At 41.6% G+C, this 17,417-nt stretch overlaps 1 protein-coding gene across 6 annotated transcripts in view; it reads left to right on the top strand.

Moving 5' to 3' along the window:
• The window catches only part of LOC131131677 (membrane-associated guanylate kinase, WW and PDZ domain-containing protein 2-like), a 110,105-nt gene that overhangs the window by 16,420 nt on the left and 76,268 nt on the right, over positions 1–17,417 (top strand). For 5 of the 6 annotated variants that reach the window (XM_058076584.1, XM_058076582.1, XM_058076583.1 and 2 more), the window contains exon 2: positions 6,735–6,851. In XM_058076584.1, coding sequence (XP_057932567.1) covers positions 6,735–6,851 — 117 coding nt within the window. Of the gene's footprint in view, positions 1–2,866; positions 3,609–6,734; positions 6,852–17,417 lie in introns of those variants that run through there. The other variant, XM_058076585.1, reaches the window with a different exon arrangement.

The raw sequence follows: 17,417 nt of genomic DNA, 5'->3' as shown, positions 1-17,417 counted from the left end.
TTCAGTTGTTTTGACTTTTTCAAAGTGCTTTTGGTCACACTCCCTGTTCCTACTTTTGCATATTGTAGCTCTACTTAAAACCCCATTCAGATCCAAATGTGCACAAGGTAAATTCTAGCAACTAGTCTTCAAATTTTCATCAAGTCTGTACATTATTAGTGTTCTCCTGCGATTGGTTGGCAACCAGTCCAGGGTGTTCCCCCGCCTCTTGCCCAAAGTCAGCTGTAGGTATAATGAGGACAAACGGTATAGAAAATGGAGAGATAGCAGTGTCCTTGTGCCTGTAATAACTAACATTGGCATAAGCGTGTCTATGTTTTGATGGACAAGAAGCCATGTGATCTACATCAGGGGTCTCAAACACGCGGCCCGGGCCAGGACACTAGTTTGAGGCCCGCGCCTTGATATGAAAGTTTAATGTTAGTGCGGCCCGCGCAAGTTTGATATGGATGCTGTATGGTATCATGTACCCAGAAAAAATTATTACGTTTGATTAATGTTCATGTTAAAGGTTAAATAACTGTTAATAGTTATCCTCCCTATCCGTGTGGAAGTGGTAAGTTTTTGGCTATTTAAGTTTAAAGGAAATAACTTGAAGGCTACCGTTTAGGTCGCTAGCTCTCTAGTTTGCGAGTTAGCATGTGTCTCAAGACCCTGCAGTTGCGCAATATGTTGTAAATAAAAAGAGTATAAATGTGACTATAGTCGTGTTTTGTCATGTCTACAGGGCTCTAATAATGCTTTGTTAATTTTAATCTGAAAAAAATAATTTGTCTACCCACCAACCATATGTGGTTTCTTAAGTTTTTATTATTTGCCGTTTTATTATTATTATTATTCTATTTATTTATTACTGATTGATATTCTTTATTCTTGTTTTGTTTATTTATTTTTCATCTTATTTTGTGCAGAAAAATCAAAATTAAGATATTTGAGAAAAGTGGAATGTTTTATCAGAGCTTTTATTGTAGAAAATTGGAACCAAAGCACTGAAAAAGTTTGTATATTTTTCTGTTTTTAATAAATGCGTTTTTTTTTTTTTGGAAAACCTGATGCGGCCCAGCCCCTAGCTCCAGTGGCCCCCAGGTAAATTGAGTTTGAGACCCCTGATCTACATGGACTTGTGTAGTGCTCTACTGAGCTGAGGCTTGAGCTCATTGCCGTCTGCCTTGATGACTTTGTGATGGATTACGGCTGTCATCTTTTCCGCTTCTCGTCTGCGTTGCGGTATTTGCCTCTCTAAAAAAACGGCAGTACCCACAGAATGCACTAACATCAAATTATTATGATCGTTTGTTCCTCCTTTGCTGGTGTTTGTTTATGTTAGTCTTGTATTTGGACAAAATTGGTCCTGGAGGCGTCCTCGCTGGCGTCTGCAGCTGTGGGTTTTGTCCTCGCTCTCAGTGACGTATACACAAGGTCACACAGCGGGGAGCATCTGGTGGGTTAGATGCTGAGTATTTGAGGAACGTCAGGGAGCATCTGGTTGGCATCACATAAACACACACAAAAACAGACACTTGCTTTAATACACACATGTATGGTGTCTCACTGGAATACACTCCATTTATATCAGAGCATACAAAAGACGATTCCGTTTTATTTGGAGCATTTTCACATCCATCCGTCTATGCCGCTTATCTTCACTTGGGTCGCGGTTATGCTGGAGCCTTCGGGCGAGAGGCGGGGTACACCCCGGACTGGTTGCTAGCCAATCACAGGGCACATATAGACAAACAACCATTCACACTCACATTCATACCTATGGACAATTTGGAGTCACCAATTAACCTAGCATGTTTTTGGAATGTGGGAGGAAACCCAGGACAACATGCAAACTCCACATAGAGATGCCAAGTGGAGAATCGATCCCAGGTCTTCCCGATCTCCTGCCTGTGTGGCCTACATGCTAACCACTCGTTTTGCGGCCCCACAATTTCCCATTGAAACCCTTTATGTGGGCTGAAACTGTAGTTTCCCAACTACACTCTAATACCTACGTTCCCAAAGTGGGTTACATGTCATATGGGGCAAAACAATGGGAGTACTTTCATGCTTAACACTGAGCGTTACAGAATGCACTTGAACGCTTCAACAGCCCAGCTTCAACTAAAGAAAGCAGACAGAGCATGTAGTTGGTCATTGTTCTGTGTACCTTTTATGAACAAATAAGTAATGGTAATGGTTTTATTTCATTCCTGCTTTCCATAATACAGTTTAAGGTTTTGTTTGTTTGTTTGTTTGTTTGTTTTTTTAATAATGTACGAGGTGATATGACCATACAATGACATAATGGTTACCATAGTAACTGTCAATATAGTGATATGTATAGCACATCATGACTGGTTCAAGACTCTTCATCCTTGTATTTAGCAAACATCAACTGCTTGTATTGTTTCTTGAATTGGCTCATCGTTGTGCATTGTTTGAGGTCCTTACTCAATCCATTCCATAGTTTGATTCCACATACTGAAATGCTATGGCTTTTTAACGTAGTCCTAGCATATAAGTGTTTCAAATTTAGTTCTTCCCTGAGATCATATTTCTCCTCTCTTGTAGAGAAGTATTGGATGACATTTTTAGGTAATTGGTTGTTTTTAGCCTTATGCATTATTTTAGCTGTTTGAAGATTAACTATATCAGCAAGTTTAAGTATTTGTGATTTTAGATATAAGTAGATTTGATGGTTATGTTTGCATTAAAAGTGTTTAAACTTGAAGATTTTATTTTTTATGATGTGCTAAATTAGAACTGTGCCTGTCATTTGTTTCTTGGATTCATGTTCGAAAGCCCTCAATTTGTTCAGCAGTCCTGAAACGCACCGTATTTGCCTGTTGTGTGACGCAGATGGACACTGATGTGAATGAATTTCGCCGATACTGCACAGACAGACGTTTATTTTCTATTCTTCGTTTCACCTTAGTACACCTTAGTTAGTACTTCCCCTTCTGTGATGTCGCCAAGATGGCGATGATTGAGGGTGATTAGGGGTCCATCGCTGCGCACTCACCATTTGGGTTGTGTTGAGTGCTACATCCTGCATACTGACTGTAAGTATGGAAGCGAGCGAAGTGAGACACAGCTGCGGTTTTGCCTCCTAGCCTGCGGGATGCATTGTGGTCATCTACCACATGTAGCTGCATCCACACTTCAAAGAAAGCGGCGCAGTACCGCCTTTAGCAGACGGGTGGTGCTGCCACACCACGCCATCTCTCCGGCCTTGTGCTGCTCCCCGACTTCCCGCTGGCATGTCTCCCTCTCCTTGTCTCCTCTCTTCCCGATGGCCGTCGTCTCTCTCCGCATACGTCTCTCTCTCTCTCTCAGCATCTCCCTTCCCCGCCCCCCCCTTTCCTCCTCTAGAAACGACCCCCTGTGCACACTCCCCCTCCTCGGCGCCATCACCGTGCTCCTCTCTGGGATTAAATTTGGTTGCAGCCAGCTGCTTGAGCTGCAGCTGAGGAGCACAAGGAGGACTCGGTGAAGAAGAAGAAAAGAGGAGGAGGTGCTGGCGAGGATAGAGGACGTCTGGGAAGACGCTCGGGGTGTCTGTGGATGTATACCTGGATTATTTTTTGTATAGATCAAGATCCGGGCTGGATGCAAATGAGGTGCTTGTCATGCACTACTGTTGTCTCTCAAAATATGTGCGTGTGTGCTTGTGCTCATATGTGTGTTTTTTATCAGCGGTAAGGTCATTTTCTGTGTATGCCTTTGTTTTCCCTGCTTGTAATGACCTCTGTTGGTTTTGTGTTGGATGACAAACAGAGGAAGCTTCAGTTAAACAGTTAAACAGTGACAACAGCACTTCCTCATGTTACCATGACCATCCATGTTAACGGCGTGTTGTCGGCGAGAGGGCTAATCGCAGCATTAATCTCTGCCGCTAGCCCTGTAGCCCTGTCAAGACAATCTGGCGATGGGGTATGCATGAGTGACGAAGACATGTTTGTCATTTGGTAAAAGCACGTAACCTCATCATCCCTCCTGCTTGTTGGATGACATTGTGCTCTTGAGATGAGGTAGGGTTCTCCTCCATGATGACTCCTGGTACCCGTTGGCCTGAAGGCACGAGGTAAATATGGATGTGATCATGTTTGGCGGACTCATGTATTGGAGTTGCATCTTGCAGCTTCTGACAACATTTTGGAGTCTCTTGTAGTTCACCCCAAAACAGTATTCGATGGGGTTCTTCTACATCAAACTCATCCGAGTATGACTTCATTGAGTTTGTGCATTGTGCAGTATTTGAAGTTGGAAGCACAGAATTGTTTGAAGTGTAAAATGGTTTCCAATCGATACCTGAAGTAACAACTTTGCGAAAACAAACTTGTATTTTTAAAGAATTGGAAAAAAAAAAAAATTACAAGTTATATATATAATATATAGTTTAAGTTTTATACATTTTGGCAAGAAATTTTAGTTTTTTCTCATACCGTTGCAAATTTATTCTTGTAACTTTCAGATTGACAAATAGAAAAATTGATATATTTCTGAAAATAAATAAGTTTTTTTTAATGAGAAACTTTCCGTATTTTACAACAGAAATCTAAATTTTATACGAAAAAAAGTCATATTTTAGCTTTACTTTGACACTTTTCTCATACCATTGCAAATTTCTTATTTTTCTTATATTATTATATTATATTATTTTTCTTATTCTTATAATTTGTTATTTTTTAGTGAAATAATAATAGATTTTAAACACAAAATTTTAAGTCTTCATTACCAGAAGAATTTATATTTTACAAGAACAATTAAAAATTATTATTATATTGTCACAATAATATTTTAGAATTATAGTATTTTTAGATTTTAGATAGTATTTTTTAGATTTAGATAGTATTTTCTAAAGGGAAAAATAACAGTTTGGATTTTTTTCTTTTTTTTTCCTCCTATCAATTTGAATGTATTCTTGTAACATTATTGTTTTTTTTCCTCCTAAATGTATTTATAATATTACGGTACCCCTTATTGATGTGTTAATTGACTGATGAGTGTCCTAGGGCTTTTGTGCACAGAATCAATAGAAAGGCGATATCTTTTACAGCAATCTGAGATGCTGTGTTGGTCGTCTGTCCTCTGTAGGACTTTGTCAGTCTACCTGCTGACATTGCACTTTAATACCAAAGGGGATCACTGGTTTACACAATTGCCATGGTTTCTGCTGTGTGTGTGTGTGTGTGTGTGTGTGTGTGCATATGCCTTTGTTGCTTTTCCTTTTAGGTTGATGAAACCAACCCCCTCCACTTCACAACCAACTACAAAAACCTAAGCATGCGCCTGAGCTGAGTCTAGTAATTGAGTGCTGTTACCCAAACTGTTACCATGGTGTCACAAAATTGTTGACTTTAGAAAGGAAGATATTATGCATCATTTTACAATGTATTGTCATTGAATTCGATGATGATGACGACGATGACGCCAAGAGAAGTACACACAGGGTCCAGTACAAGAGCTGCATTGAAAATACTGAAAACAACTCTTCGTATTTACAGATAGCCTGTGACTTGCTAAAAAGGGCCATGATACTTAAGACTATAATGTGGAAAATAAAGTATCGGTTATAAGAAAGTCATTCTTTTATGTCATTTTAGTGCTGAACCTTCTTTTCCACTTACTGTTGCAAATGGAACCTTGTCACATTCTGATTCAAGAATGAAAATTAAGATAATCTGGAAATAAGATTATAAATACAGTCACATATTTTGTGAAGGAAAAAAAGTAATAAAATAATTTTAACGTTACTTTTTTTCCTGGTACCTCAGTGAAGTTATTGTAACATTTTTCCCCCCTAAATATGTAAGCAAAGACGTTTGGGAAGTTTGCATGTTCTCCCTGTGCATGCGTGGGTTTTCCTGCTACTCCGGTTTCCTCCCACATTCCAAAAACATGCTAGGTTAATTGGCGACTCCAAATTGAGAAATTGAGAAATTTCAGTTGAGAAATACAAAATGTCGGAATTTGGGAATTTGAAATGTTGGACTATAAAAATGGAGTTTGATGATTGAAATGTAGAAATACATATCACAACTGTCACAATAATGCCTAACAAAACATACAAAAACATGGGCTACTGTTGTGGCTGTTACCCACTGAAAACACTTCCTGTCCGCCACCCATTCATCTCCTCGAGGGAACACATTTATTGCAACACACAAACAGAAGTCTTATTTATGCCTGAAATGGTTTATTTACTTTTATTATCTTTACTGTAGGGCTGCACGGCAGTCGAGTGGTTAGCGCGCAGACCTCACAGCTAGGAGACCTGAGTTCAATTCCACCCTCGGCCATCTCTATGTGGAGTTTTCCTCCCACATTCCAAAAACATGCTAGGTTAATTGGTGACTCCAAATTGTCCATAGGTATGAATGTGAGTGTGAATGGTTGTTTGTCTATATGTGCCCTGTGATTGGCTGGCGACCAGTCCAGGGTGTACCCCGCCTTTCGCATAAAGACAGCTGGGATAGGCTCCAGCACCCCCGCGACCCTCGTGAGGATAATTACACGAGTTACATGGATAATATGTAATTAAGCAGAGCTGTTCCCCCAAACTGGTTAATCTGTGCTTCTATTGCATTGGGGGTGATTGAGCGGTTAAGTATGTGGCTTGTGATTGAAGATGTGCAGGTTGATTCCGCTTGTCGCTTGTCACCATGGTGTGTACATTTTAGCTGTGTCCACTACGTTATGACGGCATTATGAAACCTTTAACCCTCCAACTACCCTGTGTTTAGGCGGAGTTGTTGACAAGGACCTGCGGCACTACCTCAACCTGCGTTTCTCCAAAGGCTCTGTGGATCACGACCACCAGCAGATCATCCGAGACAACCTATACCTGCGCACCATTCCTTGTGAGTCTTCCAGCTCTTCTCAGCATCACACCTTGTCACGTCATCTGTGCAAATGTCTCTTTTATTCCCCCATTATCGCTAACTTAGATAGGACCCCCCCCTCCATCGCCTTCTGGTTTTCCTTTTCTATGTTTTACTTTTCCTTCCCGCCCTCAGGATGTTGCCCTCCTATTTTTTTCCATTACACACAGGCTCTTTCTCTTGCCGCCTTCCTTCCACATCGTCCGGCTGCTGAGTTTTTCAGCCCGAGGTTTCCACGGCAACCACCCTCTTGTCTCGAGGCTTGTGTTGCAGTGACGCCCCAACCCCCTCCTTCAACAAACACACACACAGCAAGAGAAAGATAAGAAAATGTCATTCAGCGGGATCCATAATCCTTTTTACCTTGAGAGACATAAAGGATGTGCCACATACGTTGTGGATGTGCAATTTAAAAAAAAAATCTGTGTTAGCGCCACCTTTTGGAACCCGGTGGCATTGCTGCTGAATGCTCTCGGCGCTCTCAGCAGCTTGTGAACCAGCTTTAGAGACTGAGGCTACTCTCATGCCTGATTCCGCAGACTACTAAGCATGCTACATACAGTTAGTGTAATCTGACTGGTCCGCATCGGCTCAAAGCACGGTCTGCAGAATGACAGTCGATGGCGCTAGCCATCGAGCTAAAAAAAAGCCAAAGCTGTCAACTCAATATCCAGTGCGACTCTTAAGTCATCAGGGAGTGAGGTTTACCAACATACTTTCTTACAGCTGCTCATAGTTTGTTTGGTCAAGTGTGAAGTTATGAACACAATCATCCAAACCCTGGTCCGGATCGGTTCCCTTGAGCTCAAATGGGAATGCTACACAAACTAGTGTTAAATAGACAGAAATGAAAATCTCTGCTGTGCTCTCTCACTGTGTGTTTGTGTGACAATGGCACTCTTTAAAAGTATGTTTTAGAAGGAGCTCAAACAGACTGTGGTTGTTCTGTTGTATGTTTGTCAAGTGTGAATGCAGTCTGGTGGCGGCACGGCGGTCTAGTGGTTAGCGCGCAGACGTCACAGCTAGGAGACTAGCGTGTGTGGAGTTTGAATGTTCTCCCCGTGCATGCGTGGGTTTTCTCCGGGTACTCCGGTCTCCTCCCACATTCCAAAAACATGCTAGGTTAATTGTCCATCACTCCAAATGTGAGTGTGAATGGTTGTTTGTCTATATGTGCCCTGTGATTGGCTCGCGACCAGTCCAGGGTGTACCCTGCCTCTCGCCCGAAGACAGCTGGGATAGGCGACCCTCGTGAGGAAAAAGCGGTAGAAAATGAATGAATGAATGCATTATATAGTCCTATAGTCCTATAGTACTATAGTCCTGTGTGAAGTAGCCAGCCATAGGTCAGTAACCGGTTTCAGTATGTTCGGTATGAGAGAAAATGGAGGTATAGCCAGGCCACTACGTGGAAATATGTTTGTTTGTTTGATGTGCTGAAACCACAGGCATGTGTCGCATTGCCTTATGTCGGGCGTAGATAGCACTGTCGTTGTTAGCTGATTCGTTAGCAGTGAGCAGCGCCCATATGGCTAAGCTATTGTTACCCGACATATTACTGATGTTGAGGTTTGGCGGCACGGCGGTCGAGTGGTTAGTGCACAGAGGGGTTCAATTCCACCCTCGGCCATCTCTGTGTGGAGTTTGCATGTTCTCCCCGTGCATGCGTGGGTTTTCTCCGGGTACTCCGGTTTCCTCCCACATTCCAAAAACATGCTAGGTTAATTGGCGACTCCAAATTGTCCATAGGTATGAATGTGAGTGTGAATGGTTGTTTGTCTATATGTGCCCTGTTATTGGCTGGCGACCAGTCCAGGGTGTACCCCGCCTCTCGCCCGAAGACAGCTGGGATAGGCTCCAGCACCCCCGCGACCCTCGTGAGGAAAAAGCGGTAGAAAATGAATGAATGAATCAATGTATTTATTTGGAAAGAATTCTGAATTATTGTTATTTATTTAAAATGCATACTGTATATTCCACTTTCATTGTGTTGCTTTTGCATATGGTTTAATAATGACTGTTTTAACTTGACTTTTTTCTGTTTTAGATATTTCAAAATAAGACCTTGATACTGCCAAACCGTGTTATTTTTGCCAAGGTTATCATACGGTTTCATCTGAGACCGCACCAGCTGACCAAAACACAGGAGATGACGTCACCAACTGATGCTTAGCAAAACCCAACAGAGAGCTGGGTGAAATTGCGGTAAAAATAAGATTTCAATGTAAGCCCAGAAGCTTAAATACAGTACAGTTAAAGATACCTGGTGTTTTTCAAAAAAAGTGGTTGATCATTAGACCAGAGTATGGAAATACAAGTGTGAACGCAGCCTTAATGCAATGTGGGTTCTGCTGGAGCCTTGGAGGTTGTCAATTATTCAATGAGAAATGTGTTCATATATATGTTGCAAAAAGATAAGCTGCACTGACTCAGGGTTGTTAAATTGCAGTGGGTTATCACCAGGCTGTCAAGTGAGCGCTCTGGTGAACAATCTTGGGAATAAGCTCAGCAGGTGAAGAGATATTCTAAACATATGGTTTTAAACTCTATTATGAAATATTAAGCCGCTCCATCAACAAGCAGTAACCAAAAATGAAAGGTCAGCTTGTAAAAATAGCGTACAACTGGCCACCTTAGCACATTATTATGTGTGTAGTCTCCTGTAAAATTTATGCAAGAAGATAATTTGAGTTACAACGCGGCCATCTGTTTAAAGAGCAAAGAACTATAAACAGCGTCTTGTTTCCGACTGGTTAATTCTGCAAATACAGCACTCGCCAGACACTATATTAGGTACACGTGCACAATCGAATGAGATTCAATACTGAATAACTGTAACAAATCATCAACGGTTGGACAACCACAATGTAACCCAATGGGCATTCATTCCAATACACTTGGGGATGGTTTGTTTTATGGTGGAATTAGTTTCAAAAGATGTGAGGACACCTAAGCATACGAAAACCAAGGCAACTTTTCACATGGGAAATAGGGCCAGATGATGAAGAAAATGAAAATAAATGAAAAAGAAAATGACTTATACCAGTATAAATGATGAACGTAAACATGCTGAGTTGCGCACCACGGTGGACTTTGATACACAAGAATTGATGCACAAAAATCCGAAGACAGCTGGGATAGGCTCCAGCACCCCCGCGACCCTCGTGAGGATAAGCGGTAGAAAATGAATGAATGAACATATACGTATGTCTTTGATTGTAAAGGAACCTAGAATAGAAAGTAGTCAATTCCCATAGTCTTTGTTATAACACACTCACATATGTAACGTCACACCATTACTGCCATGTTCATGTCCTGTGGTTGTTCCTTCCAGGTTCCTTGAGTTATAATCCTTTCCTTTCGTTGGAGGTTGTGTTGTAAGTTCAACACAGGTCAGATAATGATGTGATTGGGTCAACAGGGTTGGAGGAACTGAGGCTTTGTTGCAACTTTTTCAATAAAAAAAAAACTGCTTCTGGCTGTCCCCTCAGCGTTATGTCTGAGCAGAGTAATGACACCCACCATAATTAAATGCCTATCATTCTAACAAAGCTCATACCGTGTAATGGGAGATTAGGAAAATATGTCCTGCTCTTCAGTTTGATTTTTATGCTGAATATTATAATTGGGTTTTCAAGCACGGGACATCGATGCATGACTTCCTGGCAGGTGCTGTTCAACTTTCACAGGCTGTGTTTCAATTTGCGCACTTCCAGACATACATACATTTTGCAATTTTGAGTGCATAAGTGCATTCGCACTGATAAGTATGGTAAAATCTTGTGCCCGGATGTGAGATTCAACCCGCCCCAAATTGTGAGTGTGCAGCAATGTTCCCGCCAAATTTCCAAGTGTCTGAGCATACATTGCCTGTCGTGAGCACCAAACTTTTTTGGGCGAGCCCCCCTTTTGGAGATGGAATTATTTTCTGTTGTGTAAAAAAAATTCAGAAATCGCCACAGCTGCGTGGGAATGAGCTGGAGGAAATACACTTCTCATAGTGTAGAAAGCAGTAGTAGTGTTCAATATCCCGCTGCAGATGATGATGCCAGTGTTTGCATGATGGAAGAGGAAGGGCATCACAAGTGGATCAGGCATTTTGCCAAAAGTCACGTGACAACACTGCTTCAGGCCAAAGTGCCGTTTGTAGTTTGTGGTTGGGAGGGTTGTAAAATTAAAAAAAAAAACTCTCCTTTTCCTCTCCACGTCCGCACCTCTCTGACTGACCGCCCTGTCAGTGTGAGTCTGTCAGCCTGACGAGCAGACGCCATTCTGCATCACAACATGCTGTCACGCTGAAGGACGTGGGAGGAGTTGTGTCTGTCTGTTTGTGTACTTAAACTAGCTAGAAGGCTTGCATGCTGAGATCAAGTGCTTCCTGTTACATCACACACAACTCGAGATTTTTGCATGTTCTTGTTTGTGAGCATTCATTGTACCGTCTCTTTGTGTTTGTTTTGTGTGTTTTTCTCAAGTGGTCAGAAGTAATACTTACAGCACTTGCACTTCAATAACACACAATGCACAGATGTACACACACAGACAAATCAGCACACTTATAGAATAAGATGGCATCTAACATAATATGGGTCTAAAAAAAAATCACAATGAAAGCACTGGTTATGCAAGTGGGAAATGACGCGTCGTCCTTTAAATGATTCTGATTTCTTTTTATGACTTTTGTCAGACGCAAACAGCAGCAACAGAACCAATGCTGTAATGTAGTAAGGAGTAAGGAACAAACTGCACAGCATCAGCGGTGTTAACCCCGCTGATGATTCATTGTGAACAGCAGTATGGTAATTGTAACACGAATGAGTTTCCCACAAACAACTGAGAATCAAAAATTTTAAGTGCATGCAGATGTATCTAGAGCTGCAGGATATTTGCTTTTTTTTACCACTCGCAGAGAGCGAATAGCTCAATATCAACAAATGCATGTTGATATTGAGGTAAAAAATAATTGCTAACAAATAAGTCTTATTAAAAGTAGCTTACAGCCACATACATCCATGCCGCTTATCCTCACTAGGGCTGGAGCTGGAGCCTATCCGAGCTGACTTCGGGCGATAGGCACAGGTACATCAGCCAAGGTTTAGACAACCATTCACACTCACATTCATACCTATTTGGAGTCACCAATTAACTTAACCTGTTTTTGGAATGTGGGAGGAAACCGGAATACCGGGAGAAAACGCACGCACGCACGGGTACAACATGCAAACTCCACACCCAAGTGGAGAATCAAACCCAGGTCTTCCAGATCGCCCCCATTTTGGCTTACATGCTAACCACTTGTTCACCGTGCGGCCCATACAGCCACATTACTCAACTCAAATATTAAGCTAACATTAGCGGGGTACTTTTCATACATAAACCTTTTACAAGTTGTGTGATATTTTGCACCCAAGTTAGTGCATCACAAATCACCAACACATAAACAACAGCAAACATGCAAATGTTTTCTTCCATGAGCTTTTCAAGTGTAAACATCTTTTGTGTAGGTATACTCCTGAGGAAATCAAATCAAATCAACTTTATTTGTATAGCACTTTTCCTGCAAATACATGCAACACAAAGTGCTTTACAGAATTAAAAACAATTACCACAATTAAAAGGACAAACAATTACTAAGAAAGCCCCTCCCTCCCACCCTCCATACTAGACACACACACACACACACACACACACAATCACACACAGTAGGGAGACATGGCAATGCACTGAAATAATCTTCATAACATTTATATTCAAGTTAAATTGTTTATACACTGGTTCAATATAGCTCTGTGAGAAATCCATAGTAAAGTTAATAAAAAGTTCATATCATATCGTTTAAAATGACTATTAATTAATTAACATTATATATTAGCACACACTTGTAATCACACGCTTGTTGTGATTACATGGAGTCTATGCAGTGGCTGCTCGACAGATTTATTGGGGCAGAGTCTGGAATCAACTGCTTGTATCGGAGGGCTAATATCAGAGATTTTAAATGCAAGCTGATATAATAATAATAAATAATAATAATAATAATAATACATTTTATTTGTATAGCGCTTTTCAAGATACTCAAAGACACTTTACAGAAAAATGAAGTTGAATAAAGCAAGTAAACAGAATAGAAGACACACCAAAATACAGCATTCATTGGTTAATACACAGTTAAAACATGAGTAATACTTGTACATACTTGTTTTCTGCTGATATTGGCCCAATATCAATATCAGATGAGGACACCCCAGTAAAGACGGATGCTTAAAAGAAGAAGCAAGGTGCAGTAATGGTGATGAGGACATCATCAGGGGAGGACTGTGAGGGCAGAGTGGAGGCAAGATGGAGGAGATAAGAAGAGTACCCATGTGTTGCAGGGAATAATATAGAGGAGCCTTGTGAAGTCATTCCCATGAGGAGAGTCTCTGTGCTTGGAAGAATCAGTAAAAGGTCTATAAATAGCTCCCAACGGTGAGCAGCACGTTTCCCTCCTCATATAGCCTATAAATACATGCAGCTTCTGTCACATCACATCTGCTGCCTCTGGACGCACGCTGGTCCACAGCTTCGTAGCCATTGACAGGGAATCCTCTGAGAGGAGAAGGAGGAGAAGATGTTGCCGGGTAACATGGTCCGGATGCTTAAGATGGGCGGTACAGTGGTGTCATGTAAAACAGATGATTGCAGTAGTGACAGCAAAATGAGGGAAATGACACCTTGTGGGATATTTTGGATGCAGAGTCGGTAGTCCTCATAAAAGGTGCAAATGCTGAAGAGCACTTTTAAATTCATGTTTACAAAGTGGCATTAAACAGCTCTTTTCTTCCGCATGCAGTCGCTAAGCAGCTCAAGCTCGGGATAAACGGCATGTATCAGAATGTTGGGATTGATTTGTTTCCATGACTGAATGCCCAGTGACTAGAATACAGTCGGTAAGATGAATAACGGTGTTCACAAATATACTGCATGTTCGGAATGAGCCATTTTTTTTTTTTGTTTATTGCTTGGTGAGAAGTGTGGTTATGTTATTTTGCAAGAGGTGCAATACAGTACTTAAAGTAGCCTAGATCTTCCGAAAGCTCTCTGCAAAGAAGTTCATGCACTAAACAGGAAATGATAAAATGTCCTATGCCAAGAGATGAATTATAATCGACTATATATACATATACTCAACAAAAATATAATCTAATGTGCATTTTTTTGGAATTTGGGTCAGGGTACTCAGAACCAGTCAGTTTCTGGTGTGACCACCATTTGCCTATACGTCTTCTTCGCATAGAGTTTATCAGATTGTCAATTGTGACCCGTGGAATGTTTGTCCACTCCTCTTGCAATGCTTGTGCGAAGTTGCTGGATATAATAATAATAATAATAATAATAATAATAATAATAATACATTTTATTTGTATAGCGCTTTTCAAAATACTCAAATACACTTTACAGAAGAATGGAGTTGAATAAAGCAAGTAAACAGGATAGAAGACACACCAAAATACAACATTCATTGGTTAGTACACAGTTAAAACATGAGTAAAAGCGGGGCGGGGCACAGCAGTCGGGTATAAAAAGTTAGGTGGGGGGGGGGGTCAGATCGTGGAGGGCTTTGTAGGTGATGAGAAAAATTTTGAAGTGAATGCGTTGGGGAATGGGAAGCCAGTGGGGGTTTTGGAGGACAGGGGTAATGTATTCACGGGAACGGGTGGAGGTGAGGAGGCGGGCAGCGGAGTTCTGAATATATTGTAGTTTGTTGAGGGTTTTGGAAGGTGTACCGTAGAGAATACTGTTGCAGTAGTCCATTCTGGTTGTGATGAATGCATGGATCAGGGATTCAGCGGTAGAGAATGTAAGTGATGGACGGAGTCGGGCTATGTTCTTAAGATGGAAGAATGCAGTCCGGGTTAACTGTTTGATGTGGGGTTCAAATGAAAGGGTGGGGTCCAGGAGGATACCAAGGTTGTGGATGAGCGGGGATGGAGTGAGGGTGGCGCTGTCAAATTGAAGATAGAAGTTATGGGTGGGTGTTTTTAGGACTGATGATGATAATATCTGTTTTGTCACTATTAAGTTTGAGAACTGGTACACACTGTCGTATATGCTGGTCAAGCACATTCCAAACATGTGCTATGGGTGACATGTCCGGTGAGTATGCTGGCCATGCAAGAACTGGCACATTTTCAGCTTCCAAGAATTGTGTACAGATTCTTGCAACATGGGGCCGTGCATTATCTTGCTGAAACATGAGGTGATGTTCATGGATGTACGGCACAACAATGGGCCTCAGGAATCTCATCACCGTATCTCTGTGCAGTCAAAATGTCATCAATAAAATGCAGCTGTTCTGTTCTTTGTCCATCGGCTTATGGTGGAGAAATGAACATTCAATGCACGAGCAACAGATCTGGTTGACACTCTGTCAGCATGCCAATTGCACGCTCCCTCAATGCTTGCGACATCTGTGGCATTTTGCTATGAGACAAAAGTGCACATTTCAGAGTGGCCTTTTATTGTGGGCAGTTTAAGGTACACCTGTGTAGTCGTCATGATGTCAGATCTTGATGAGGCACACCTGTGACGTGGGATGGATTATCTCAGCAAAGCATAAGTGCTCACTATCAAACATTTAGACAGATTTGTGAACAACATTTGAAAAAATGGTAATATTGTTTATTCATTCATTCATTTTGTACCGCATTTCTTCACGAGGGTCGTGGGGAGTGCTGGGGCCTATCCCAGTTGTCTTCGGGTACACCCTGGACTGGTTGCCAGCCAATCACAGGGCACATATAGACAAACAACCATTCACACTCACATTCATACCTATGGACAATTTGGAGTCACCAATTAACCTAGCATGTTTTGGAATGTGGGAGGAAACCGGAGTACCCGGAGAAAACCCACGCATGCACGGGGAGAACATGCAAACTCCACACAGAGATGGCTGAGGGTGGAATTGAACCCTGGTCTCCTAGCTGTTTGGTCTGCGTGCAAACCACTCGCCACCGTGCCGCCCGTAATGTTTTTTTTTCATGAAAAATGGGAGCAAAAACAAAAGTGTTGCGTTGATGTTTTTGTTGAGTGTGTGTTTATATATACTATATAGTAATTTTTAATTCATCTATTAGCATAGAAAAAAATGAATTAATAAAATTATGATGTACTGTATAATTTTCTACATTTCACAAATTTACCTTAAATTATGCGATGCCCTCATTGCTCACAACAACACGGTAGTGTGATTCAAATGTTCTGCTACTATTCAAGATTCTAATGTTAGACAAATAGATTTTTAGAGTTTTGCGGTATATTTAAGTTTGATTGACATTCAGTTAATTTGCTGTTAATCCATACAAATATATATAATCCTGTCCTGTCATTGATCTTTCTGTTGATTAAATAATACCTTAAAAACGGTATATGTAAGTCCAACGTTCTATTGGGAAATATCTAGCGCTTTAGTGGCTAAATCCTCCATGATGAATCTCCGAGCTGTTGTTATCTCTGTCTGTTGATGGGAAGGGCGGAGTACGATTTAGGAGCTTTAGGAGTTTTAAACAACAGTATTGTGCAAGGAAAAATGAAGAATTTGCAGCACACACGTTTTTGCTTTTATAACATCATAGCTGTTTTGTTTGGGATGGGGATGACTTTGTCCGAGTCTGCTGCAAGGTTAAAGTCTAGTCAACCAGTCCAGGCAGTATTACTGTTGTCTATAAAACTGAGAGGAATCGCATAGTTTTACTGAGGTTTCCAAATGCTTGTTCTAATAAAATGTGGTGTTAATAGGAGATGCAGAAGGTGATAATTCAGTGCATCACCACAGGCATATACAGCTAGTTGTTAAACAATAACTTATTTTAACCTTTTTACTGTCTTTTTCTTGTTTATGTATGTAAAGTACTTCATGACACAAAAGGGTGAAAGTGTGTGAGAACATGTACCCCAAGAGTGGATCAACAGACCTTGACCTTTTCGCTTGCCCGGACGTGGGTCAACAGGGCACCCATCTGGAGCCAGGCCTGGAGGTGGAGCCCCATGGCACGCATCTGGTGGCCCATGGGCCCCGGATAGGCACAGCCCGATAAGACAACATTGGTCCCCCGCTTCAATGAGCTCACTCAAAGCAGGGACCTTGGTGGTCCGATCTTCAGCTGCAGAAACGGATTGTCACTTCTGGCCCTTTTTGAAGTCCCTAGAGGGAGTACAGGAAAGTGCCTCCTCAGGGGGTTCCCTTGTTCTGCTTGGGGTCTTCAACGCAGAGACAGTGAGACCTGGAGAGGCGTCAATGGGAGGAACAGCCCCTCTGATCTGAAGTCTGATCTGAATCCCAAGTGGTGCTTATATAGTTGTCCATAAAGAACACCAGGTTCAAGCACAAGGGTGTCCAAATTCACTTTATGGTTGTGTCATTGAACTTGCAGCCATACCTTTTAGATACCCAGGTGAAGAGAGAGGCAGAGCTGTCAACCTATCACCACCTAGTGGTGAGTTGGCTCTGGTGGTAGGGGAGGATGCCAGTCAGACTTGGCAGACCCAAACGCATTGTGAGGG

This window comes from Doryrhamphus excisus, chromosome 6 (assembly GCF_030265055.1).
Source record: "Doryrhamphus excisus isolate RoL2022-K1 chromosome 6, RoL_Dexc_1.0, whole genome shotgun sequence".
NCBI lineage: Eukaryota > Metazoa > Chordata > Actinopteri > Syngnathiformes > Syngnathidae > Doryrhamphus > Doryrhamphus excisus.
Note: the sequence above shows the minus strand (reverse complement) of the source record. Positions and strands in the feature narration are given on the sequence as shown.